The 25,363-nt window shown below is 42.8% G+C and overlaps 3 protein-coding genes across 4 annotated transcripts in view; 2 read left to right on the top strand and 1 right to left on the bottom strand.

The window, feature by feature from the left end:
* med12 (mediator complex subunit 12) overlaps positions 1–17,862 on the top strand; it is a 23,384-nt gene extending 5,522 nt beyond the window's left edge. Inside the window, exons 8-43 of the mRNA XM_034543984.1 lie at positions 101–247; positions 594–693; positions 777–913; positions 1,104–1,235; positions 2,334–2,460; positions 2,624–2,853; positions 2,960–3,019; positions 3,129–3,302; positions 4,410–4,554; positions 5,182–5,300; positions 6,676–6,819; positions 6,903–7,066; positions 7,685–7,816; positions 8,141–8,368; positions 8,492–8,636; positions 8,878–8,998; positions 9,950–10,060; positions 10,162–10,275; positions 10,402–10,538; positions 10,930–11,109; positions 11,464–11,535; positions 11,626–11,783; positions 11,954–12,115; positions 12,334–12,535; positions 12,770–12,879; positions 13,018–13,153; positions 13,496–13,645; positions 14,014–14,376; positions 14,513–14,654; positions 14,766–14,980; positions 15,236–15,310; positions 15,581–15,810; positions 15,973–16,153; positions 16,342–16,716; positions 17,272–17,353; positions 17,457–17,862. Of these exons, the coding sequence (XP_034399875.1) occupies positions 101–247; positions 594–693; positions 777–913; positions 1,104–1,235; positions 2,334–2,460; positions 2,624–2,853; positions 2,960–3,019; positions 3,129–3,302; positions 4,410–4,554; positions 5,182–5,300; positions 6,676–6,819; positions 6,903–7,066; positions 7,685–7,816; positions 8,141–8,368; positions 8,492–8,636; positions 8,878–8,998; positions 9,950–10,060; positions 10,162–10,275; positions 10,402–10,538; positions 10,930–11,109; positions 11,464–11,535; positions 11,626–11,783; positions 11,954–12,115; positions 12,334–12,535; positions 12,770–12,879; positions 13,018–13,153; positions 13,496–13,645; positions 14,014–14,376; positions 14,513–14,654; positions 14,766–14,980; positions 15,236–15,310; positions 15,581–15,810; positions 15,973–16,153; positions 16,342–16,716; positions 17,272–17,353; positions 17,457–17,494 (5,538 nt within the window). The 3' untranslated portion in view covers positions 17,495–17,862. The remainder of the gene's footprint in view (positions 1–100; positions 248–593; positions 694–776; positions 914–1,103; positions 1,236–2,333; positions 2,461–2,623; positions 2,854–2,959; positions 3,020–3,128; positions 3,303–4,409; positions 4,555–5,181; positions 5,301–6,675; positions 6,820–6,902; positions 7,067–7,684; positions 7,817–8,140; positions 8,369–8,491; positions 8,637–8,877; positions 8,999–9,949; positions 10,061–10,161; positions 10,276–10,401; positions 10,539–10,929; positions 11,110–11,463; positions 11,536–11,625; positions 11,784–11,953; positions 12,116–12,333; positions 12,536–12,769; positions 12,880–13,017; positions 13,154–13,495; positions 13,646–14,013; positions 14,377–14,512; positions 14,655–14,765; positions 14,981–15,235; positions 15,311–15,580; positions 15,811–15,972; positions 16,154–16,341; positions 16,717–17,271; positions 17,354–17,456) is intronic.
* On the bottom strand, positions 17,779–21,474 carry mars2 (methionyl-tRNA synthetase 2, mitochondrial). Its single transcript, XM_034543985.1, has 3 exons — positions 20,906–21,474; positions 20,120–20,454; positions 17,779–19,880 (listed from the first exon to the last, which is right to left on the bottom strand). The coding sequence occupies exons 1-3, from the start codon at positions 21,192–21,194 to the stop codon at positions 18,705–18,707; spliced, it is 1,800 nt and encodes a 599-aa protein (XP_034399876.1). The 5' UTR covers positions 21,195–21,474; the 3' UTR covers positions 17,779–18,704.
* On the top strand, positions 21,152–25,363 carry zgc:101583 (uncharacterized protein LOC494104 homolog). 2 transcript variants are annotated; one of them, XM_034543986.1, is made up of 7 exons: positions 21,152–21,255; positions 21,421–21,588; positions 21,890–22,022; positions 22,549–22,605; positions 22,923–23,013; positions 23,822–23,982; positions 24,109–25,363. In XM_034543986.1, the coding sequence occupies exons 2-7, from the start codon at positions 21,424–21,426 to the stop codon at positions 24,717–24,719; spliced, it is 1,218 nt and encodes a 405-aa protein (XP_034399877.1). In that variant the 5' UTR covers positions 21,152–21,255; positions 21,421–21,423; the 3' UTR covers positions 24,720–25,363. The 2 variants fall into 2 exon arrangements, with proteins under 2 accessions (XP_034399877.1, XP_034399878.1); XM_034543987.1 differs by lacking the exon at positions 21,152–21,255 and having other exon boundaries at positions 21,488–21,596.

The following is a 25,363-nucleotide window of genomic DNA, read 5'->3' as shown; positions in this document are numbered from 1 at the left end:
CGGATGCATGGGACGTAAAATGTAAAGCAAGTCTTAAAATGCTTCACTTGCTCATTCTTCTTCTATTTTTGCTATTTGTGTCCCGTTGTTGTCCCATCAGAGCATCGTGTTGTGTTGTCCCAGTGCTCTGGTGTGGCATTACTCTCTAACAGACAGCAGAAACAAAACGGGTTCACCTCTGGACCTCCTGCCCCTCGCTCCGTCCAGTTTACCAATGCCAGGCAGCAACACTGCCTTCACACAGCAGGTACGAGTTTGTTAATTACAGCAAATGATTGCAAAAAACTATAAAAAACATCAACCTACAAATACTGTGTACTCCTACACAAGCATATACTTTCATACCAAGCGGCCACGTCCGGATCTGAAAAAAAAAATGAAGCCACTTGAGGCTGGCTCTAAAAGCGAGTCAATCCCAATGGGCCCCCATGTCACAATGCCAAACCGAACAGCAGAAATAAACAGGTTCACAGAGTCTTTTTGCCATGTTATGGTATAGTTTTCTTTCTTTAGAAAAACTTAGCTTACATTTCTGGTGAATTCATTCCAAGATGAGTCTTTTTGTTCATCGTCGGGACGATTTATTCTCACAGGTCCGTACAAAGTTGAGAGAAATCGAGGAGCAAGTGAAGGAGCGAGGCCAAGCGGTGGAGTTCAGGTGGTCCTTTGACAAGTGTCAGGAGACCACAGCAGGTAAGCACTGTTCCTCGAGACCTGTTTAGAGCTCCTAAACACAAGCTCATTGTTTTGAGATGATTTCTGTATTGTGTTGCCAGGGTTCACCATCGGGAGGGTTCTCCACACCCTGGAGGTTTTAGACAACCACAGCTTTGAGAAGTCTGACTTCAACAACTCACTGGATTCCCTGTACAACCGAATATTCGGGTCAGGCCAGAGTAAAGACGGCCACGAGGTAAGGATAAGGATCTGAGATGTAAGATGATATACCAACAGGCAACGAGCACTGAACTGCAAAGTGGATTGAAAAGTGGGAGTTATTGTTCTCCCGTGCTGATGCTACGATAACTCATGATCAGATTATACAACGTGATTATACAACAAGATTTAATAGCCGTATCTTCTCATCACACATTTCTGTCCAGATGTCACCAGACGATGACGCCGTGGTGACCTTGCTTTGTGAATGGGCCGTGTGCTGCAAGCGCTCTGGCAGACACAGGGCCATGGTGGTGGCCAAGCTGCTGGAGAAGAGACAGGCTGAAATAGAAGCAGAGGTAAGGGACACACCACCCATTGTGTGTTGCCGTCACATGTTGCACCGTCTCTTCTCACTGGTTTTTCACAGCTCCCAACAACTTCATTTCATTTATCTTCCAACATTATGATCTAGGTGCAGTTTAAGCCTTCATAACACTGCCAGGAATATAATACTGGTCAAGAAATACTTCATGGATTTATTTACATTTGTTGGATTTTTTTTACGGATGTTTGTAAAAAAGAAAGTCAGAGGTATTGAGTGTAAATAATACCTGGACTATTAATGAATAATAATAATAATATCAATAGTGCAGTAAGACATATCCTTAGTTTGCTGAGAGGAATACAATACCCAGTGAAAAGATGACGTGGTTACAACTAGCTGGATTTGACTGAAGTGGTTTTGAATTAGTCTGCACAGTGCTAAAGTTTTACAAATCAACAGACCACTATGTGCATGAATATAATCAATAATGTTGGTAGAAGCATTATCTCCAGTTCTGTTAATCTTGAAATAAATACTTTTAAATCCATTTTTTTTGGTACAGTTTGTACAATATGAATTACTGCTGGGAAAATATAAACTATGTTATTCTAGATGCTAGATGCATCTAGAATAACATAATTTATATTTTGTGGCATCTGTAGAAAAACTGTTTCAAGAGCTAATGTGCCAAACAACAAAAAACGGATTTGAGTTGCTTTAGTATTGTATAGTATCAAGTATATGTTCAGACTTCAACTATATGAGCTGACATAAAAATAGCTTAATGCGTTCCCTTTTAAATTGTATTAACAACAAAAGCAATGCCATATAAGGCTTGCAATGGAAAGGTGTCTGAAACTACTGGTATTTAAATAAATGACGTTCACTTTAAGCATCACAGAGATAAATGTAGATGCATAGAAATATTACAAACGGTTCCTTTATGATTTTAAAAACTAAAACAATTACTCCTCAGATATGTTTTGATGAGAATCTCTCTCTCTCCCCCTCCAGTCGCTGCGGGCACATACTGTATATTTATACATGTTTGATACGTTTAGTTGATATTCTTGCGTGTAGTGTGCAAACAGGGTTTCTTCATGTAGCTGAGTGTCGTCTGTGTTTGCAGAGATGCGGTGAGTCCGAGGTGGTGGACGAGAAGGGCTCCGTGTCGTCCGGCTCCCTCTCCGCTGCCACACTGCCCCTCTTTCAGGACGTTCTGCTGCAGTTCCTCGATACTCAGGCTCCCACGCTGAGTGAGTCTCTTTCTGTTCTGTTTTGTAAATCCGTTTTTCCCGTTGCTGTGATTCTCAAATGTGTCCGTCTTTGCTCGTTATTTCATTACCCAGTGCATATTTATTATTAATGATTTGGCGAGGTATTTGAATTACTCGAATCCCCCCCGTTTCTCCTCTGCAGCAGAGCCGGGGAACGAAAGTGAACGAGTGGAGTTCTCCAACCTGGTGCTGCTCTTCTGCGAGCTCATCCGTCACGACGTCTTTTCCCACAACATCTACATGTGCACACTCATTTCCCGCGGTGACCTGGCGACCGACGCCCACCTGCCGCGCCCCCGCTCCCCCAGTGATGAGCCCTCCGACGAATCCGAGCGCAAGGAGCAGGACGCAGGCAGCAGTATCAAGATGGAGGCACGTTGGAGGCATCTGTTGTGGAGTGTGATGAGTCATTTGTGCAACAGTGTCAAGCAACAGCTCGGTGTAAATGTGTAACACAAGGTTATTGCTTGTTCAACAGGACACCGGTCTGTCGGAGTCGATGGAAATTGATCACAACTCTAGTGCTAATTTTGACGAGGTACACGCAACATTTTTTTATTTCCTTCCATAATGCATGCATAGATATTCAAGTGACTTTTTTTTTTTCTTTTGAAAATGTGGAATTCCTTATTTAATTTTCCTTGCAGATGTTCTCTCCTCCGATGCACTGTGAGTCTAAGGGGAGCCCCTCTCCTGAGAAGCCGGCTCCAGAGCAGGACAGCAAGGCCGGCTGTAAGGACAAGGGCATGGACCCTGCATTCCCCCAGCTGTATGAGCAACCTCGCCACATTCAGTATGCCACCCACTTCCCTATTCCTCAGGTAAGAGAAGAACTCAGAGCCCAGAAAATGAGCCTTCTGGATTGTTATGAATCAGTTTCGCCACAGCTCGTCTAAACAGGACGGTGTTTCAGCCACATATTTCAATGCACCTGATAGAACACTAATAATTCAATCAATACACAAGCCGTGTAATGATTTGTGTTTTAATGCGTTATATGTGAGTAACCAACCACCACAAGAGCTGGAAAGTATATTGATTTGATATATTTATAAAATCAATATATATGTGTGTGTGTGTGTGTATATATATGTGTGTGTGTGTGTGTGTGTGTATATATATATATATATATATATATATATATATATATATATATATATATATATATGTGTATATATATATGTGTGTGTGTGTGTATATATATGTGTGTGTATATATATATATATATATATATATATATATATATATACATATGTGTGTATATATATGTATGTATGTGTATATATATATATATATATATATATATATATATATATATATATATATATACTGATAATTATTTATCAAAAATCTAATCTGTAAATATTTTGTGAAAGCACTGATAGGCAATTCATCAATATCGTCACATTATCGATATTGACGTATTTGGTCCAAAAAAGTATGATATTAGATTGTCTCTGTATTGCCCGGCCCTAATCACAACCCACTAATCACAAGACTTATCTTCTGTGCAGCGTAGCATGTTTTTACCCTCCGAGACTGTTTACACACGTAACTCCAGTAATTGTGTATTTTTGCTAAAATGCGATTGACCGACACTCAACACTGAGCCTGAATGCATCGCGTGAGAACTGAAGCTGCTGCTCTGCTAACGTAATGAAGTAGCTACGCAGACGGTGTGTTAGAATCTACAATATTTATCTATCTGAAAGTGTTAACTACCAGTGAAGTAGTGGTAATGTACTGTTTTTACTATAGTAAAACATTTTAGGATGGCAATTTTTCACCATCTTCTAATATTTAGAGAAACAGACATTTCGGTTCTTGTCATCTGTCTGGCCCAAATAGTTTTTCTTGCTATGCTGCTTCGGTAATCAGGTGCATCACGTTTATAAGGATCCTTTTTGTGTCTTCTTCGCTGCCTTTAGGAGGAGAGCGCCAGCCACGAGTGCAACCAGCGGTTAGTGGTCCTCTACGGTGTGGGCAAACTGAGAGATGAGGCACGACACACCATCAAGAAAATTACCAAAGACATCTTGAAGGTGCTGAACCGCAAAAGTGAAGCAGAGACAGGTAACTGTGTTCCTCAATAAGGCTTGCAATTTATTGACTACTATTTTTCCCTGCGTCCCTCTGCATAATAATCACACAAGAGATAATGTTTTAACAGACCTAAATCTCCCTCTTTGAAACATTGAATTGTGTTCCCTTTCCTCTGCCCTTAAGGGAACAAGCTTCTTCTTTCTTTATCGACCCCTATGGGGGCTTGTATCACTCAATCTCCTTTTACACCCAATTTCTATGCTAAAAGCTCTCGTCTGTTCGTTCACAGCCACTTTATCTCATACATAGATACATGTGACCTTATTAAAGTGATCTTAGTCTTTTTTCATAGATGTAATTGCATATATTGGAGTGTTTTGTCTCACCTTTATCACATTTATGTGAGCCGATTATGACCTTCAGCTCACAGTGGAGTTTCTCTTTATATGAAAAATACAATTCTTCTTTAAAGTGCCTTTTACAGCACTGTCTTTTGAGCTGATGCTTCAAAAGGCTGGAAATAAGATAGCAGACCATTGGCTTAACTCGATTTCCTGGCCGGGCCAGTTCGGCAGACTGGAAAGAATACAGCTGACCAGTTAAGAGTTGCTGCTCCCTCTCTTACTTTTCGTACTCCTCTCTTTCCCACATACGCAGAAGGGGAGGAAGGACAGAAGAGGAAAAGGAGTAAGCCGGAGGCCTTTCTCACTACAGAAGATATCTTCTCCAAATTCCAGCACCTCTCCCACTTTGACCAGCACCAAGTCACCTCCCAGGTTAGACCAGGAAACCTTATTTTTTTAAAGTATGTTAAATTAATTAAATCGGGACTAGCCACAGGGTTTGTTATTGAAAATGGCTTTAGCTGCCTAAAACAGAAGACCCCCCCAAGGTGACTTATTTGAATGTAAATGTAATTTGAATATATTTAGATTTATCTTGAGATGTCTGAATATAATTTCAATGTATAATGCTCTCAGGTGACTGTCACCTAAACATACTGCAGAACAAAATGCATTTACATTTCCCAGTAGTGGAGGTTGTAATGCAGAAACACTGCAATTGGAAATAATGTTCAATTTGATTTCCAGTGCCTTAAGCTTGGTTAAATGCTTGAGTATTTCTTGGCCAGCACCAGTTGCATCCGAGAGTCTTGGAGGCTCAAGTAAGTCGCTGTACCTGGCGAGCTGTTTCCACTTCTTTCAGTCTTTATGCTAAGCTAAGCTAATCACCTGCTGGTTATAGCGTCATAATGTACAGAGAGCAAGACATTTTTCCATCAAACTCGCAGCAAGAAAGAGAACAGGTGTATATTTCCACAAATATGCATTTATCCCTTTAACACAGAGGTATTCACTTCAATTTTAAAGAGGTTCAGTTACACAAATGTCTGAACCTCACAATGTCTAAATTGTGTGCTATAACCTTCCCCATCAAATACATTCAACAACGTGCATCTGCATATAATTTTGTCGAAATACAATAATCTCGAGCACAAAGAATGTAATGTGCTCAATTGAAGACAGAATCTATGAATATATAAAAATGGCCTCAAACAGAGCTTTAAGCAGCCTGTTTTCTCTTCATCGTTTTTACATTGCTTTCTACTTCCTTTCATAGTGAGAGAAACAGCTTTGTGTTTGGCCTGCTAGTTGTTTGAATCTTGAATGGAGGTAGTGCCATTACACACATGTGTAGGTGATTATTGGTGCTCGGTGTTTATAGCCGAGAACGCTATCTCGCATTAAGCTTTAAACATTTATTAATTCAACCATTTACTGGTAACTAAGCCTGTGGAAGTGAAGTAAACCATTTTAACATAACATATAATTAGATTTGTATGCCACACACTTTTGAATGCAATCAGTTAATTGGAAAACAAAAGATATTTGTTCCCGGTTTGATGACCGTAAGACACAATTTGAACGTTTACAATTCTCTTTTGCTTGTCTTTAACTTCAATTGTCCTGTTTGTGTCCCTCCAACAACAACATTCCAGTGTCCAATAAGATGTTTTTTGCACTGCTTAAACATTTCTGCTTGTTTAACATGTAGACTGCCCGTGTTGGAGCTCTGCTGAAAGGCAGCATGTTGTTGTGTTGGAACCAGGATGTGAACGTTGTTGTTTTTGCATGTTAATGACGTCTGCAGGTGTCCAGAAATGTGCTGGAACAGATCAACAGCTTTGCCTTAGGGATGTCCTATCTCCTGCCTCTCGTCCCGCACATTCAGTTCATCTTTGACCTCATGGAGTACTCCCTCAACATTAGTGGCCTCATAGACTTTGCTATTCAGGTATGGGCAACTTCATCACTGATGTCATTCAACATGGATGAGTCTCTCGTTATTCATCCTCGATACATGCGTGTGTCTCGTAGCTTCTGAATGAGTTGAGTCTGGTGGAGGCTGAGCTGCTGCTGAAGTCCTCCAACCTGGTGGGCATCTACACCACCGGCCTGTGTCTGTGTATCGTAGCCGTGCTGAGGAGGTACCACTCCTGCCTCATTCTCAATCCCGAGCAGACTGCGCAAGTTTTCGATGGGTATGTCACCTACACGCGTTGATGTTTGTATAAAGGGTACTACAAACTCTCAGTCCTGTGCCATTCCAGGAAGACAGATTGGAATTGTTGGCCCACCTCTGGAACCGGTACGCTTTTTGTTTTGTAGTTTCCAACCCTAAAGGCACGATAACCAGGGTACAGAAATGAGTTAATCTTGTAATTAAGTTGTAAAAAGTTTTAATGGCTAATTAAAGAATTGTTAATTAGATAAACTTCTTCTTGTTCGAGTTACTGCCATCGTCGTTCTATCCAACAATTATCTCTGGGCCTCATTCGACTGTCTTTAATGATCATTTTCATTGTCAAAGGATTGCTGATGGGGGACTTCAGTTCTGATCGCTGTACCACTCTCTGTTTGTGACGCTTTAGGATTCTGTTGTTGTGCTTGAAAGTCATCTTGGATTAAAACATTAGCTCGATGCCCAAAATGTTAAAGCTAAAGAAAGCTTATACAAAGCCTCAAACTAAAGTAAATGTAATTGGAGCTACAAATAGTGCTTCTACACGAAGGACAGCCTTCAAAATGTCTGTCTTTTCCTGTAAAGCATGAAGCTGAAAGGAGTTGCAGATGAATCATGTGTGTAAATGTGTTCTCAGGTTGCGCATCGTGGTGAAATCTGGAGTGAACCCGGCAGACTGTTCCTCTTCTGAGCGCTGCATCTTGGCCTATCTCTACGACCTCTACACCTCCTGCAGTCACCTCAAGAATAAGTTTGGAGAGATTTTCAGGTAGAGGAAAGATCTTCGCCTGCTTAAAAATGAATGTTGCGTGAACAAAAATCTCACATTTAGCTTCGCTTCAGAGCCTGTTTGACAAATCCCTCAAGGATCGATGTTTGGCGAGGCGAATGTTTCAAAATGTTGACTCGTAGTTAAAAAGAACCTAACATTTTATAAACGCTACACATATTTAGAATATTCACAACCAGTTTTATTTGACATCAGGAAAATCAAGCTGTTGTGTACAGTGAATCAGCCGTCACCAGATGTTATTTAATGGCATAGTTCAGTACCGACATAACTCCTCATTCTCTCCTTTGTGTCTTCTCTCAGTGAGTTCTGCTCCAAAGTGAAAAACTCCATCTACTGCAATATCGACCCGTCAGACTCGAACATGCTTTGGGATCCTGTGTTCATGATGGAGGCCATTGCCAACCCCTGTGCCCCCAACTTCAACCACTCCATGGTGGGCAAGATCCTCAACGACAGCCCGGCCAACCGCTACAGCTTTGTCTGCAATGTGCTCATGGACGTCTGCGTGGACCACAGGGACCCCGAGAGGTGGGTTACTTTAAAAAAAGATATAGATTATATGATGTGTAATGATGTCTGTATGGGTCAGGTGGCTTCAGTTTTCCACTGTGTTTTTTACTCGCCGTTTACCATCATACAATGTGCTTTCAGGGTGAACGATATTGGGATCCTGTGTGCAGAGCTGACGGCGTATTGCCGCTCCCTGAGTGCCGAGTGGCTCGGCATCCTCAAGGCTCTCTGCTGCTCATCGAACAATGGCAACTGTGGCTTCAATGATTTGCTGTGTAACGTAGACGTAAGTTGTGGTTCCACAGCTCAATGGGAGTCCCGCCCGAGGAGTTATTGTTCCATCTATTCTCTATAAACTACGGCTTTGACTTGTGCTATTATTTGCTTATCAGCACTATATCAGTTCTGTTTCATTTGATGTAAAACCTTTTTCCATCTGTCCACCTACATTTAATTCCGACATGAATCCCATTTGAATATCCAGTAGCTCTTCTTTTAAAGTTGATCGATGTGCTCTCGTCCTTCAGGTTAGCGATTTGTCCTTCCACGATTCCCTGGCAACCTTCGTAGCCATTCTCATTGCTCGACAGTGCCTCCTCCTCGAAGACCTGGTTCGCTGTGTGGCCATTCCTTCCCTCCTCAATGCAGGTACGGGTTTATTCAATCGCGAACGTCCCACTTTAGAAAGTGTGTTTTGTCGGGTTGTCAGATCGTCGTCCTGTGTTCTTCCTGTCATTTTTGTGAGCTGTGCCTCTTCAGCGACGCCACTCGTCATGTTCTGAATGTGTACATTTGATTTGATTTTAAACTGAATGTTTTGAAAAAACTATTTATTATGTAAAAGTGGAACATGTCTCAACAATTTCCTCTTTCAATTGAAATGTCATTTTCGTTTGTATTCACTTGAAGTGTCGGAAGCTGGAATTTATAGCCATTTATTCATTACGTTTAGCTTTTTCACCTTTTTTATATTCAAACTCAATATGGGAAAACATTTTAAACCATAACAAATATTTTTTATAATAATATCTTTATTTTTTCAAGAACCCTATTGGGTTCCAGGACACATTTCCCTTTAAACTCTGCCTGTCATATAGTTTTTTTGTACGTTTCTGTCTGTGCTACGGCGTCACATTGCAGCTTGGCTTGTAGGAATGAGCACCAGACATTAATGCATTACTTCTATCAGAGGGCAGAGTTTCCACAGCGTATTTGATCTGGATCCATGAAGCCTCGGTGCGTTTTGTGCACTTGCCAGAGACATGCCACCCTCTCCACACCGTTAATCCTTTTTTTTTTCCAGTTTGGAGACAAAGCCCCATTCAGTCGTGCTGTTTGGTTGGGTTTGGCTCATTTTATAACACGAGCATACGTGCCAAATGCCAACAGCTCTTGCTTGTGGTAAACGCTTTGTTCTCACTGCACAGTTCTATGAACATTCCACTTCACCCTGACCGATGAGAAGTCTATCTAGGACAACGTTTAAATTTAGACCTGTCACTAATATGTGTAGCCCATCCAGAAAGATGTGAACCTCAGTTATGGGATGTGTAGAAAGTCAACTCTAACCAATGCACGTGTGTCCGAACTTACCCTCAGCCTGCAGTGAGCAGGACTCTGAGCCAGGAGCCAGACTCACCTGCAGGATTCTGTTGCACCTTTTCAAGACGCCACAGCGCAACCCTTTCCCCCAAGAGGGTGTGAAGTCAGGTAGTAAATACATCTTTTTCCCATTGTTTCGCCACTTTAAAAAAAAATGTATTTGACCTTGTTGTGACGTTTTGTCTCACACTGGTGTCATGACTTTGCAGATAAATCCTCAGTTGGTATCCGGTGGTCTTGTGATCGCCACCTTCTTGCTGCCTCTCAGAACAGCATAGTTGTTGGAGCAGTGTTTGCTGTCCTCAAAGCTGTCTTTATGCTGGGTAAGAATCCTTGTAGTGCTGTCGTCTCATTTAAGGTCAAAACTGGTCACTTTTAAACCAAAAATCTGCTACGTCTTCATCACACCTGCCTCATGTTTGGGATCGCGTGTCTCTATGTTGTCTTAGGTGATGCTGAGCTAAGAGGCTCAGGACTGTCACACCCTGCCAGCCTCGACGACATATCTGAGGGGCGCAATGTCTCCATAGAAACGGCCAGCTTGGATGTCTATGCAAAGTATGTTCTGAAGACGATCTGCCAGCAGGTGAGGATACGAGTTGAAATGGGTTGAAAGATATGCAACCCCAATTCACACAGTCAGTGGGGAAATGAAGCTACGGAGATAACTATTGATGTGTCTGAAACAAATAGCTTTTTGTTGCACAGAGCATCATCTTCAGTATTATCAGCAATCTTGTGTCTTCTTTCTAAAAGCTTTTGTGGGAACACGCATAAACAATAAATGTTCTATTTATCCTCACAAAAGCACAGTATACGATAATTTTCTGCCAGCAAGGCTTTGGCATGTGCCGTTCTATTCCTGAGAAATGTCCCTTGTCCCGCCCAGCTTTAGTTTGAGTTTGAGGATCACTGAAGTGGTTGACCTCAGTCATATTTCCCACTGTGCCACGTTTCCCTCTTGTGCTGTCTTGCAGGAATGGGTTGGAGAGCGCTGCCTGAAGTCTCTATCTGAGGACAGCAGTGCCCTCCAGGACCCGGTGCTGGTAAACATTCAGGCCCAGCGGCTACTGCAGCTTATTTGCTATCCACATCGCCAGCTGGACAGTGATGATGGCGACAACCCTCAGCGGCAGCGCATCAAACGCATCCTACAGGTCTAGAATACAACAAAATTAACATTGTGTTTCAAATGTACTTCCGTCTCTTTGGTTGTGCCAGAGAATCAAACCTTTGAGTCTATTTTTTTTTTTAGATCAAAACATACTTCCAGCGAGTGGGTAGGCTTTGACCTTCCTTGATTAATCTCTCAAAAATATAACTTCCATTATCTGCTGTAAAGTCATCCTTTGTTAACTAGAGCTGTGAGGTCTTGCTGCCCTCTCCTGGCTGACTCAGGAATGAAGAAATGTCCCATCCGTGCAATGAACTGTATATTCATAACTGGCTTTTGACAAGAGAAAGAAAAAAAAAACCTAGATGACTAACAGTATTTCTTTCCTCTTTCATAGAACATGGACCAATGGACGATGAGACAGTCGTCCCTGGAGCTGCAGCTGATGATCAAACAGAGCACAAACAATGTAATTTGTTTTTTAAAATATATACATCAAAATATTATCGCGTAGTCCGTGTCAAATTAATCGGAAAATCCCACATTTATTTTCCAATAGGAGCTCTACTCACTCTTGGAGAACATAGCCAAGGCCACCATAGAAGTGTTTCAGAAATCAGCTGAGATGAACAGTAACCCCTCAGGAAACGGAGCAGCGGCACAGGGTGGCTCCGCATCCAACAACAGCACAGCCAGCAAGATGAAGCCAATTTTAAGGTCTGTCTCTTTCTGGCTGCTCTCAGGGCTTTTACCTCCCACAGTTTCCTTTGTGTTGGGATTTTGTAGGAACACGTTCTTTTTACACACTGTGAATTTACACAAGGCTCATACATCTTCAAGGCTCAAGCGCTAACAAGAAGTTGTACCCTTCCATTTTTGTGCTGCAGCTCATCGGAGCGGTCAGGTGTGTGGCTGGTGGCTCCGCTGATAGCCAAGCTGCCCACCTCAGTTCAGGGCCATGTACTGAAGGCAGCCGGAGAGGAGCTGGAGAAAGGACAGCACCTGGGCTCTTCCTCTCGCAAAGAGAGGGACCGGCAGAAACAGAAAAGGTAAGCGGCATATTTCTTCAATACCGGAATTAATAAAATTTTAATCTGCTAGTTCAACAAGGTGAAAATCTTTCGCAGGCGTCTGTCTGTCTGGCAGAATGGGCATTTTTCATTGTGTGCCACTCTCACAGGCTATGGAAGCGGCAAAAAACAATTTGGCCAGCCATCTGAGCAGGATTTCTTCTTCATTCAATTCTGTATTTATTTCCCCTTCTCAGCATGTCCCTGCTGAGTCAGCAGCCGTTCTTGTCATTGGTGCTGACCTGCTTAAAGGGGCAGGATGAACAGAGGGAAGGCCTCCTCACCTCCCTCTACAGCCAAGTGCAGCAGATCGTTACCAACTGGAGAGAGGACCAGTACCAGGACGACTGCAAGGCAAAGCAAATGATGCATGAGGCTCTGAAGCTTCGACTGAATCTCGTACGTAACATCTTGATCAACACAAGAAGCCTGACGGCACAGCGTCCCTGGCTATATAAAATCCATCTATAATTAGTCTGTGTCACAGAGAACCAGAAATGGGCCTCAATTAATGAAGTGAACATCCCTAATATTGAACAAAAACATAAAACACTAGTACTTAATCTTACATCCAACATGTTTGATCCACCATGTTATGAGGAGACTAACCGTATTTGTTCTTCTCATAACAAGGTGGGTGGCATGTTTGACACGGTGCAGCGCAGCACCCAGCAGACCACCGAGTGGGCAGTACTACTCCTTGACATCATCAGCAGTGGCACAGTGGACATGCAGTCCAACAAGTGAGTGTTGACGGAAGACAAAACCCCATTCCACACATTATTCCTATAATTGGACCCTTCAGAGCACAAATTCTGTTCCCAGTACAATTGTCAGTCACTTGATCTGGCTGGCTCTGATGTGTGTTTCTCTCCCAACAGTGAGCTCTTCACAACAGTGTTGGACATGTTGAGTGTGCTGATCAACGGCACACTGGCTGCTGACATGTCCAGCATCTCTCAGGGCAGCATGGAGGAGAACAAGAGAGCCTACATGAACCTGGTTAAGAAGCTCAGGGTAAGATGTGATCACACTTCTAAGATGTAGTATTCCCCTAGAATAGTTGTCTTGTTTTTGTTGCTCTTTGAAGCCAATTTCTTAATTTTCTAAAGAAATTAAGCAATATCACTTCCACCTAGTGTGCATAAGGCTTTCACACTTAATTAAATACACAGGGTTTATATTATTTAGTTTATTCTGTCTTTATTAGCTAATTATTCTGCATGCTGGAAACAACTTTTGAATAATATACTTAATATACTACGTGACAGAGCAAAAAACGTCACGCAGTCCTTGTTGCTTTTCATTCACATTTTTAAAATCGCTCTTCTCCTCAATGGACCCATTTTATTTCCACAGAAAGAGCTCGGGGATCGGCAGTCAGAGAGTTTGGAAAAGGTTCGACAGCTTTTGCCGCTGCCCAAGCAAACCCGGGATGTCATAACCTGTGAACCTCAGGGCTCACTAATCGACACGAAGGGGAACAAGATCGCTGGATTTGAGAAGGAGGTAAAAAGTTACACAGTTAAAGTTTGATTTGTATCACCCAGTCAATTTTTTGTTTAGTTGCATATATTTAGTTGCATGATGCGTTTCTGATCATATTGCTCATACTGTATCTTCAAAATCAGACACGCATATAAATAACAATTTGTGTTAAAGTGTTGTTATGTGTTATAATTGCCAGATAAATGATTAATTTACAGTGAAACCATAACAACACAACAACAATATGCCATACAGCCAAAACATCATCTGTAGTATTTTAGGTTGGTTTTCAGAGAACTGCTGAAAACAATTAATTGGGATCAACATTATCTGCACATGCTGATCTTGAGTTATAAGACTGCTATAACTCTTTGCTTATCTGCCATCAGGGCCTTCAAGTGTCAACCAAACAGAAGATTTCTCCCTGGGATGTCTTTGAGGGCCTCAAACACTCCGCCCCGCTCTCCTGGGGCTGGTTTGGTACGGTCCGCGTGGACCGCAAGGTCACCAAATTTGAGGAGCAGCAGCGTTTTCTGCTCTACCACACCCACCTGAAGCCCAAACCTCGCAGCTATTACCTGGAGCCGCTCCCCCTGCCGCCTGAAGAGGAGGAGCCCCTGACCCCCGTCTCCCAGGAGCCAGAGAAGAAGATGATGGAGGCAGTGAAGCCAGAGAAGAGTGTCCCCGCTGCGCCCTCTGACACAAACAAGAAGAAATCCAAGAAGAAGAAAACTCCGTCTGCCAAGACAGAGGTCAGTTATGTTCGAAATTTTATGATTACAAAAAATATTACTTTTACTGAAGTCATTCTTTAAATGATGGTTTCCTGGATGTAAGTTGCTTCAATCAGATTTTAAAAGTTGTATATTTCCCCCCTCTTCTCACTAGGAATATGTGAACCGTACACCAGGCGGTGTGACCTATGGGACTAGTATGCCACCTGAGCTGATGCAGAACCACCCATATGGCAGGCTACCGTACGGCCAGCAGACCATGAGCATGTACACACAGAACCAGCCTCTACCTCCAGGTCAGTTCTTGTTATATTCTCTCATCATTATCAGTACTCGTTTGACACACTGGTTTAACCACAGAAACAACAAAGTATAATCTGTGACTGTGGTTTGTATTTTCTCCACAGGAGGTCCAGGTTTAGAACCTCCCTACAGACCTACCCGCAACCCACAGATGAACAAAATGATGCCCACTCGGCCCAGCTATCCAGGGATGATGCCGAGTATGCAGGGAAGCATGCCTGGCATGATGGGAATGGACAAGCAGTACCCAATGGGTTATAAGCCCCAGTCTACCATGGCACAGGGCCAGATACTGCGGCAGCACCTACAGGTCAGACTGGTAAGTCAGTCCGCCATGACAGGTCAAACTGCCCCTTATGGCTAGGTAGCATTGAACAAAAGCAGTAGCTAGTAAGATGGACCAGAATTAGGGAAGTGGATTCTCAGTTTTATTGCTGCTGTAAAGTCGAATGGATGAAGAAAAATATGGTTGTGGAAAAAGCTGCAATAAGAGTACACTAAGAATCCTCTCTTTATAGCTGGAAGATGACATTTAATCTTTTCAATTTGCTTACTTATTTGTTCTCCTTTTTAGAATCAGAGCATGATAGGGCAGCAGATTAGACAAATTACACCCAACCAACCATATACTTCAATGCAGGCATCTCAGGTAAGTCTATTTATTTATTTTGTGCTCTTTCTTTTTTTTCGCCAAGAAATGCATCTTTTTAGAAAACATATATAATCATACACCTTTTATTTATACAAACGATGAGTTTAAACAGGATTCTGTTTACCATGACACCATTTTAAGAGAATCCACGTAGAAATACCTTTTTAAAAGTTGTATATCATCACGTGCACTTATCTGGTCGTGTTTGTGTTCACTACATAACTTATCTTGACTTTGACACTATCAATGAATGATCCGTTTGTACAGAACATATCCCAGGGCTATACCACATACGGATCACACATGGGGATGCAGCAGCACCCCTCCCAAGGTGGTGGTATAGTTCCGTCCTCCTACGGGAACCAAAACTTCCAGGGCACCCATCCTGGAGCCAACCCGGCTGTGGTGGATCCTCTGAGGCAAATGCAACAAAGGCCCAGTGGTTACGTTCACCAGCAAGCTCCAGGCTACGCACACAATATGCAGAACGCACAGAGGTCAGTATTGTCTTGCTGCTGCTTTGTTCGCTGTTTGGGTGGGGCTGAGAAGTCCAATTGGTGCTGTGTGTTGAGTTACACACATTACAAGATTATAATCCTCGACTTTGTGCTAACTACATTGCTAACGACATGTCTTCCTCCTGCCCTGTAAACCTAAAGGTTTGCCCACCAACCACTTCAGCAGAATCCCATCATGCACGGCCTCAGTCACATGGGAGGCCAGGGCGTCCATCCAGGCTTGAGGCCAAATCCGATGCTGACAGAACAGCAGCAGCAGCAACAGCAGCAGCAACAGGCAGCACAGCAACAGCAGCAGTACCTCAGACAACACGCACTCAGAGTACGTCACTTGATCATTAGTTTATTTGGGTCTTTAGCCATGTTTTGTAACCTGCGAGGGAAAAGCAGGCTGTTTGTGTGCGCTCCTTTTTAAATTGTGTAGCTACCCAGTGGTTTACTAAAAGGTTCACAAAGAAAGTCTGCCCCTCAAACACCAACCGGTTTTTCTTTCCTATGTTTTCACAACAGCAGCAGCAGGCCCAACAAGTTCAACAACAACAACAGCAGCAGCAGCAGCAGCAACAGCAGCAGCAGCAACAACAACAACAGCAGCAACAACAACAACAACAGCAGCAGCAGCAGCAGCAACAACAGCAGCAACAACAACAACAACAGCAGCAACAACAACAACAACAACAACAACAGCAGCAGCAGCAGCAACAGCAGCAGCAGCAACAGCAGGTACAGCCCCAGCAGGTTCCTCCTCAACAGCAAGTTCAACAGCAGCAGCAACAGCAGCAGCAGCAACAGCAGCAGCAGCAGCAGGTGTCAGCGGTGCCGCCACCAGGCCAGCAGCAGAACCCGGGCTTGGGCATGCAGCCACTGCCCCCCCAGCAACCTATGGTAGGTCCAATCCATGTGACAGGGACGTTGTTCGTGGGATGATAGTGTAAGGAGACTTGTTGATTGTTGAAATGTTCATTTCTGCCTTTACATTTAAATACAAGGTCGTAGTTTTGCATATTTGTTTTGCATATTTTAGCCAATCATTTATTTTGCAGAGACTTGAAAGCTGAAGTTGGACAGTAATGTTAGATGTTTTTATATTGGTAAATTACATTGGCTTGAGGTCATTTATGTCCTTTTATGGAAGCTTCCTATTGGTGCATTCAAGACACTCTGACACCTAGAAATGAAACGGCTACTTTTTGAAAAACAAGTGATGAAAATCTCGATATATAGCTTTTGTTGTTTGGCAGCCAACTCTTCAAATTGCGGGCAGTGTTGCCTCCTTCAATGCTCCATTAGAACTGCTCAAATTATTCATGGAGTCAATCTTAAAACTTGGTCGGCATTTTGTGAAATGATAGGTAGTATTGTTACGTATTCAACGAGTTGGTAATGTAATAAATAATGTCAGAAACTGCTCGAATAACGATGTGTGTTTCTGTATTTCAGTTCCCACGACAAGGAATGCAGCAGACTCAACAGCAGCAGCAGACTGCAGCTCTGGTCCGACAGCTGCAACAACAACTTTCAAGTGAGTCAGAAACTTTCAAACACCCCAAATGATGTGTTGTCATGGTTTCCATCTGTTATTGACAGATTTCATGTTTCTAATAAAACGGTCCCTCTCCTTTCAGATACACAACCAGGACAGGGCACCAATTCATATTACTGATGGTGCTTGTTCATAGTATGGTGTGAAGACAAGGCTCAGCGCTGTAGATTGACAGATAAATGTGTCCAGTCCCGTGGCGGCTGTCAGGAGGGGTGACTGTTCAAGGCACAACGGACCACCAAACCGATGAACCAAATCCCATCTCGACCAGTGAGGCACCGATGAGAAAATATCTTGACTTCAGTTGTGTAATTATGGATGATCAAAGGAGGGATCCTGCTCGGAAGTTAACAGATAATGGTTAATAATGGAAAAGTCTATGTAAAAAAAGTACCAGAAATTATAAGAATAATGCAATTTTTTATTTTATTTCAATTTGTACAATTTTTTCAGTTTCGTGTATTTCTCATTAAAAAATCATGTCAGTTGTTATGTCTAGTACTTGTGTTGGCTGCCTGTATACTGTGTTTTAAAAAACTGAACTGGAGGCAGCTAAATCGAATTCAGCCATCATTCATTTTTACATCCTTAATTGTCCTACTGTGACGTGTTACAATGTCCGCCATGAAAAATGGCTGTTAATTGGACGACTTCTACATTTGTAATATCCAGAGGTCTCTACATTCAACATTCAGTATTACTGATAACATTGCTGCAATTTCCTTCAAAAGAAGGAAAGCAAGGCTGGTGAGTGTAATGAGGTTTGACATTCACAAATCATACAGTTGCACAACAACAAATCCATTGCCTTAGGCATTTATACAATGTATGTATTCAATTATTGAAGTCATTTTGTATTCAATTTGACAAAAAGTAATAACGGCAAAATATGAAAGGTCCTGTGAACTCACCGGTGTTCACACTTACTCTGCCTAATTAGACTAACTGGTTAATTTTGGGCGAAGCAATGCTGAGAATAATAATGTTCCCAGCAGACAGCCTGACATGTTAATGTAGAAATTGCACAGTGTAATTATTAATGTGGCTGCATTCCAGCTGGATGTGTCAAATTCAGGGTAAGGGAACTGCATGTTAGATTATTGACCTACTTACATTGGATAAAGCCAACATCGGTATTAACGCCACCTTGACTTTTATGGAAAGTAAAAATGTTTGCTGCAAAAATACTTAAAACTCTAAGATCATTAAAGCTGTAAGTGTTGACACCCTGACAAAAAAAAAGAAACCTCAGAGTCTTGAGATAAAGTGAAAACAGCAGCATGAGTTTTATTTCTTTATTGATTGAATCTGGGGAAACGGAACCATTCCCTCATTTTGAGTTTGCAGTCTTTGTTTTCTTAGGTTTTTGTTTATCTAAATTCGGACTTTCCAAGCGACTAAAAAGCACCCCAGAGTCCGATCCTAGCGCCCTCCCTTCAAAGGGACAGTCCATTCCCCGATACCTCGGCAGGAAGTTCACATCTGGCCAGCTCCTCTCACCTGGCTGCACCCCGAGTCTGGACAGCAGCTTGTTAGAAATATCTGGCACTATTGGCTGGAGGAGTGTGCCATAAATCCTCAGGCATTCGAGCGAGACATGTATGATGGTGTCTAGCCAGCGCTGGTCTTCACTGTCCCCCCTATCCAGCTTCCATGGTGCGTGGCGCTGAACAAACCCGTTGGTCTTCCTCACGCAGGCGGCGATGGCCTCCAGAGCTTTGTATACATGCATGCTCTCGTAGTGCTGCTCCACCACGGCCGGGAGGTTCCTCACAGCATCCAACATGTGGTAGTCCTCCACCACGGCCCGGCCTTCCTGTTTGCTTGGGAAGGACTGAGGGCAGAAAGAAGGGTAGACCTGAGCCGGATTAAGAGCTGGAGCTGTGCAGCGGTTCAGCAGACCACCCAAAGAGCCACTGAGCTCTGCGTTGAGCAGCTTGATAACTTTGTTGTCTGTGTAATCGCAGTCTGAGTCTGGGACTCCCTGACGCAGAAGAAAGTACCTCATCCCATCAGTCGTGAACATCGGCGAGCGTTCAAGAGGATCCACCACATTACCCAAACTTTTGGACATCTTCTTTCCCCCTACTGTCCAGTGAGAGTGCACATATATCGCCTGTGGCAGCGGCAGTCCAGCCCCTAGAAGAAAAGCGGGCCAGTAGATGGCATGAAATTTTAAGATGTCCTTTCCGACAACGTGGTGCGCCACGTTCCACCATTGGTCGTGTTTATCTGGATAGCCAGCGACTGTGAGGTAGTTCACTAGTGCATCCAACCACACATAGATGATTTGTTCAGCATCACCCGGAACCGGGATACCCCATTGAAGGCGGCTTCTCTGGCGGGAAACCGAGAGGTCAGGAAGGTCCTCCTGCAGCCACTGGAGGACAGCATGATGGAAAGGCTCAGGCTGAACGGCCCGGGGGTTTCCTCTGAGCCAGTCGAGCAGCTGAGACCGAAACGCAGACAGACGGAACATGTAGTTCTCCTCTTTCATCCACTCCACCTGCAAAATAGGGGAGACCAAGAGTTAGATGATATGATCAAAACCATGTTCATTTTGTGAGTTGGTTAGATCCTCCCTGCCTGGTAAAGAGCCCCATTACTCCCCCCCCCCCCCCCCCCCCCCCCCCCCCCCCTGTTCTCAACAAGCCGATGTAAGACAAGGGAACAAAATGTGTGCTGCACTCATTCATCTCCACTAAAATCCCAATCATGCTATTATCTTGATTCCACTCTGATTACCTTGTGGCCACTCTCCAGTGATACTTTGATCTCCTGCCCCGATGAGTCCAAAGCATCGCCCACCTGCAACGGCGTGAGGAAGCTTTCATCTTGGGTGGAGTACCAGCCTTCATAACTCCCCTTATAGATGAGCCCTTTGTCACAGAGCACCGACCAGAAATGCTTTACGGCCTGCCGGTGTCTCTGCTCGGTGGTTCTTACGTAGTCTGTGTACGATATGTTGCAGCTGTTGAAGAGATGCTTGAATCTCTCAGACACATCTGTGCAGAAGGTCAAGGGATCTTTTCCGGCAGCTTCAGCAGCTTGTTGGATTTTCAAGCCATGCTCGTCTGTGCCTGAAATGCAATATAATAAAAAGGTGTATTATTTAAATTATTTGCTTGACAATGTGCTTAATTGTTTGAGACATGTCAAGAAACAAATGCCCCGCCATGTTTCTCAGGCTCCAAGATGACATCTTCAATTAGCTTGTTTTGTTTTGTTCATCTCCTAAGATATTGAAAATAGATAACTGAATAAACAGCTAATACTGATGTCAGTGTGTTTGATTGATTTATTTGATTAATCCATTTTAAAAAGCTTTCCATTCATTTTCTGCCACTGCTGTCTTCACTTATATTAATAGGAATGATATATTTACATGCATAATGTATCTTCTGTGCACAAATTTCGAATAAACGATTTACTATAATGTAGATGTGTACTTTGACAAAAACGACCCAGTCCCTGGAGGAAATCACACGCAATCAATAGCATCAACAGTAAAAAAATACATGGAGGATTTACCTGTTGCAAACTTTGAGTTGAAGCCCCGAAGAAGCTTATACCTGTGTACGCAGTCAGCTGTCACCGCTGAATACAGGTGTCCTAAATGAGGAGAAGCGTTGACATAGAAGATGGGAGTGGTTATGTAGAAACTCTTGTCAGCTTCGCAGGAATGGGTGCTGGAGTTTCTCAACACAGTGACCCTCCGATGCCTCGATAGAGCTGAAATTGGTGAGAAAAATGGGCTTTGTTGCAGCCTGTGAACAGCCTTACAGCTTCTGCTGACGAACAGAAGAGGGGTCGCCATCATTGGATAGCAGGCGATGCCCACATGAAGATAAACAAACGACGAGGAGCGCAGTAACCATCTGGTAAGTGCTAGACATTCATTTAGCGAGCTGAAAGATTGAGTCTTCACGCAACAAAAAAAAATGTGGAGGAAAACGATTACGATCCGAAAAATACTAGCATGTCTTAGAGTAGCCCTTATATGTGTTATTTATTATTATACTGTCTGTTTCCCCTTAAACCGACAGCACATGAGTGTTGCTCGCTTCCCAAGGTTAGCGCTTCTTCCGGTTTCTAGCAACACAGCTCTGGTCCAATCAAAACGCTGCATAGTGGGCAACGAACACCAACAGCCAATCAGATTGCTTACTCGCTGTCAGGCTACGACGACGAATGGGGTTGACGTGACCACGAAGGTAAGAAGGTAAGACATTTTAATGTGTCAGTGTCGCTTAGTTAAATAGTGTATTACACTTTATTAAATCGAAATTAACTCAGACGCGTCGTCGGTTATCAATTTCTTGGCATCTCTAGCCGGCTAAAAAGCTGGTTTCAACATCGTCGCAGTGGAGAGTCAGCCCATCATGTGACGTCAAAGCCTGTTGCTCGTCTGAGAAGTTCCCGAAAGCTTAAGTTGTCATTAAAAAAAAGAAGTTTCGTTATTTATCCAAGCACGCGTATACACGTCCTTGTTTTGTGTGTCCTCCGTTACTTCAGATGGAGGTGAACCGTCTGGACTTCTACATCGGTCTCTCCCTGGCCGTGAGCTCCAGCGCCTTCATCGGGGCCAGTTTCATCCTGAAGAAGAAAGGCCTGCTGCGATTGGCCGGCAAAGGCTCCACGCGAGCAGGTACATTATGACATCATTAAAATAACACTTGTCAAATCATCATTTTTACTTGATAGTTTTCCCTATTTTGCTTGAAAAATGACACGATTAATAGATTCTTTAATTAATTTTGCCAGTTAATATTCTGTCAATTGATTGGGTGGATGGTGAGACTAATCATTGCATAAATTCATGTATTACTTACCCTCTGAGCCAGAGTACAAAGTCGCAGAAAATGGAAATAAAGTTCAAAGTTTTTTAACACTAGTGACTTCAATTCACTGCACTTAGTTCCATTCCACCTCTTGTAAACGTTACACGGCACTTTATAGATATCAATAGAAAGGAAGGTATGTCTCGATGGACACATGAATAATAGAATAATATGGCAGGAGATGTAAACCATATCAATATTTAAGGTAACTCTATAGTGGACTTTCTTTTCAGGATAAAGGACGTTCTGGTAAGAAGTGCGTTATCGGTGAAATAATCAAATGACCTAACTGTTGCGATGGCATCTACTTCAGCTTGGTTCTCTGTATCTCAGGTCAAGGGGGGTATGCTTACCTGAAGGAATGGCTGTGGTGGGCAGGACTAATTTCAAGTAAGTGATGAATTTATTGACTTGGTTCTGCAAATGGTCAGCTGATTTATTAAATTTTTTTAACTTGGTAAAACTCAGAACCAGCCATGCCCAGAAACACTAGGGTCTTTTGTTCTTCAAAGTGTGAATGAGGATATTGTGGGTTTGGTATTTTATGCTGGTGACGTTGCAGTTGATGCAGCACCCACACCGTATGCACATTCCTCCAAAGAGCATATTTGCACATGTTGGTTGGAGGAGAATAATTGTTCAACCTTTTTAACCATCTGCAGAAGCCATGATTTTGCACACACTGATGTTCATGTTTTATATTCTAGTGGGAACTGGAGAGGCCGCCAACTTTGTTGCATATGCATTTGCGCCGGCCACACTGGTGACTCCTCTTGGAGCATTGAGTGTACTTGTAAGGTAACTGTCTTTGTTTATGGTTTTATTTTGCAGTTCGACACTCATGTTATCAAGATCAAGACTTCAAACACTTCTAGTGCTCCCAAAACGTGCTTACAATATTTACTTACTTAAGCACACGCCTGGTGATATTCTTTATTTTTTCCTTATTGTCAATAAATCCCATAAGAAAACCAAAACCGACAATGAATTGATTCTACTAGCAATCATTGCCTGTGTAGACAAATACCAATATAGCTTATTCCTCTGTGTTCAATTATATTAAACTTCATTTATTGTCTCCAACCACATAATTGTGTCACATTGTTACACTTGGTTACGTGTTCCTTCATTAACATAACACGGGCGGTGGTAGTTTACTTATAGTATTATAGGGCTATTTGGTGGTCATGGTCACAATGTCGTTTTTGACCATTACTCAATCATTTATGTGTTCATTCTGACAATTTTGTACAAATGTGTAGCTTGATGAAGTGATGACTCTTTGGACAGACATGGATGTAAACTGCAACTTGACTGGTTGGTGAAGGCATACATGGTGAGGCGGTAATTCTAGTTTTTTTTTTTAGACTATTTCCTAAGACGGAGTCCGAAAGAGATGAAAGTGTCCAATGCTTAATTTCCTTTTCAATTATCTTGTGACCCCTGAGACGTAGCTTTGACGGAGAATTCAGACATTCTTGAGACGCAGACTTCTGAATTGTTGGTTTTTCAGAGACTTGATGACAATAAAAATAAAAAAACGTCCTTTTTAAGGATGCAGAAGCAAAATGTGTACTAACTCTGCGTGATTTGTTTTTCCTTCCAGCGCTGTGCTGTCCTCTTACTTTCTGAATGAGAGGCTGAATGTTCATGGGAAGATTGGCTGTTTGCTGTGCGTTTTGGGCTCCACAGTGATGGTGATTCATGCCCCGCAGGAAGAGGAGGTTGCTTCCCTCAGTGCCATGGCTGAGAAACTCAAAGACCCAGGTAGGACCAGCCCGTCACCAGTGTGATCGCCTTAACCGTGCTGTGGAAACTGAATCCTTGATGAGGGTTGGATGGATTTTATTTTATTGGTCAGGGTACTAACTCGTTCTTGAATGCTCCCGATAGGTTTCATTGTGTTTGCTGTGTGCGTTGTTGGAAGCAGCCTGGTTCTTATCTTTGCTGTGGCTCCGCGGTTCGGACAGAAGAATGTGCTGGTCTACATCCTGATCTGCTCTGTGATTGGCTCCCTGTCTGTGTCTTGTGTCAAGGGCCTGGGCATTGGCATTAAGGAGCTATTTGCCGGGACAGCAGTGCTGAAGGAGCCCCTGTTCTGGTCCTTAGTCATCTGCCTGGTAATCTGCATCAGCGTTCAAATCAATTACCTGAACAAAGCCCTCGACATCTTTAACACCTCCATCGTCACTCCCATCTACTACGTCTTCTTCACCACCTCGGTCATGGCCTGTTCAGCCATCCTCTTCAAGGAATGGTTGCGTATGACCACTGACGGAGCAGTGGGAACAATTAGTGGGTTCCTCACCATCATTTTGGGGATCTTCCTCCTTCACGCCTTCAAGGACATTACATTTAGCTGTGATTCCCTCCCACTCTACTTGAGGAAGGGTCCTCAGGGCTTTCCATGTGGGCACCAGCCTTATGAGGCTCTTCCTAGCCACGAAATCCAAGCAGAAGGAAGCTCAAAGGGGGGCCGGGGAACGCACCACAGAGCTTCTTAAGGAGGACCAATAGTCTCGTCACTACCAAGAGGAATTTCTTATTGCAATTCTAAAGCTTTACTGCATTACAATGCGACACGTTTACTTTCAAGTCTGTCTTACTCAATGCAATATGCACTGAATGAACAAAGTTGCCTAAAGTTCCTGTCGAAACACTGGATTTCATATTAAATCTACATTCTTAGTTGAACACATCTTAAAAAAACAAACCGCAGATTGTTTGGTTTGTTGCACTGGTGTACCTGTTTTTTTTTTTTAATACAGTATATTAAGGTTAAAGGTTGATTAGCATGCTTAAACCAGATTGTGCCTTCTGTAACTAAAAACGTTAACCTTCCTTATTCATAGGTTTGCACTTTTACCGTCAGCATATATGGTGTCATACGAATATAATTTAAAACAAACAAAGGCAAACAAATTATTTGCCCTGAATGAATTTCAATCATGTTTTTTTAACAAGTCTGAATAATTACTCTTGAGTTACTGCAATACCTCAGTATTATATACAAACTGCACCAAAGAATGTCCTTTGCCCGTGTGACTTAATTCCCAACATGTGCTAAGTTGTAACATATCTCCAGTGTAACTGAAGTTTTTGTGTGTATGAATTAAAATTTAAATGACGTGCCTACACTTTTCCAAAA

The sequence above is a fragment of the Cyclopterus lumpus genome, chromosome 10 (assembly GCF_009769545.1).
Source record: "Cyclopterus lumpus isolate fCycLum1 chromosome 10, fCycLum1.pri, whole genome shotgun sequence".
NCBI lineage: Eukaryota > Metazoa > Chordata > Actinopteri > Perciformes > Cyclopteridae > Cyclopterus > Cyclopterus lumpus.
This window is presented reverse-complemented; position numbering and strand designations above follow the sequence as displayed.

Bases quoted from the DNA above. Each gene is read 5' to 3' on its own strand.
- mars2 (XM_034543985.1), bottom strand. From the start codon at position 21,194: ATGATGGCGACCCCTCTTCTGTTCGTCAGCAGAAGCTGTAAGGCTGTT. The intron at 20,455-20,905 runs GTAAATCCTCCA...ATTGCATTTCAG, and splicing joins CAACTCAAAGTTTGCAACAG to GCACAGACGAGCATGGCTTG. The intron at 19,881-20,119 runs GTAATCAGAGTG...CCTATTTTGCAG, and splicing joins CACTGGAGAGTGGCCACAAG to GTGGAGTGGATGAAAGAGGA.
- zgc:101583 (XM_034543986.1), top strand. From the start codon at position 21,424: ATGAGTGTTGCTCGCTTCCCAAGGTTAGCGCTTCTTCCGGTTTCTAGC. The intron at 22,606-22,922 runs GTAAGTGATGAA...TTTATATTCTAG, and splicing joins GTGGGCAGGACTAATTTCAA to TGGGAACTGGAGAGGCCGCC. The intron at 23,983-24,108 runs GTAGGACCAGCC...TGCTCCCGATAG, and splicing joins TGAGAAACTCAAAGACCCAG to GTTTCATTGTGTTTGCTGTG.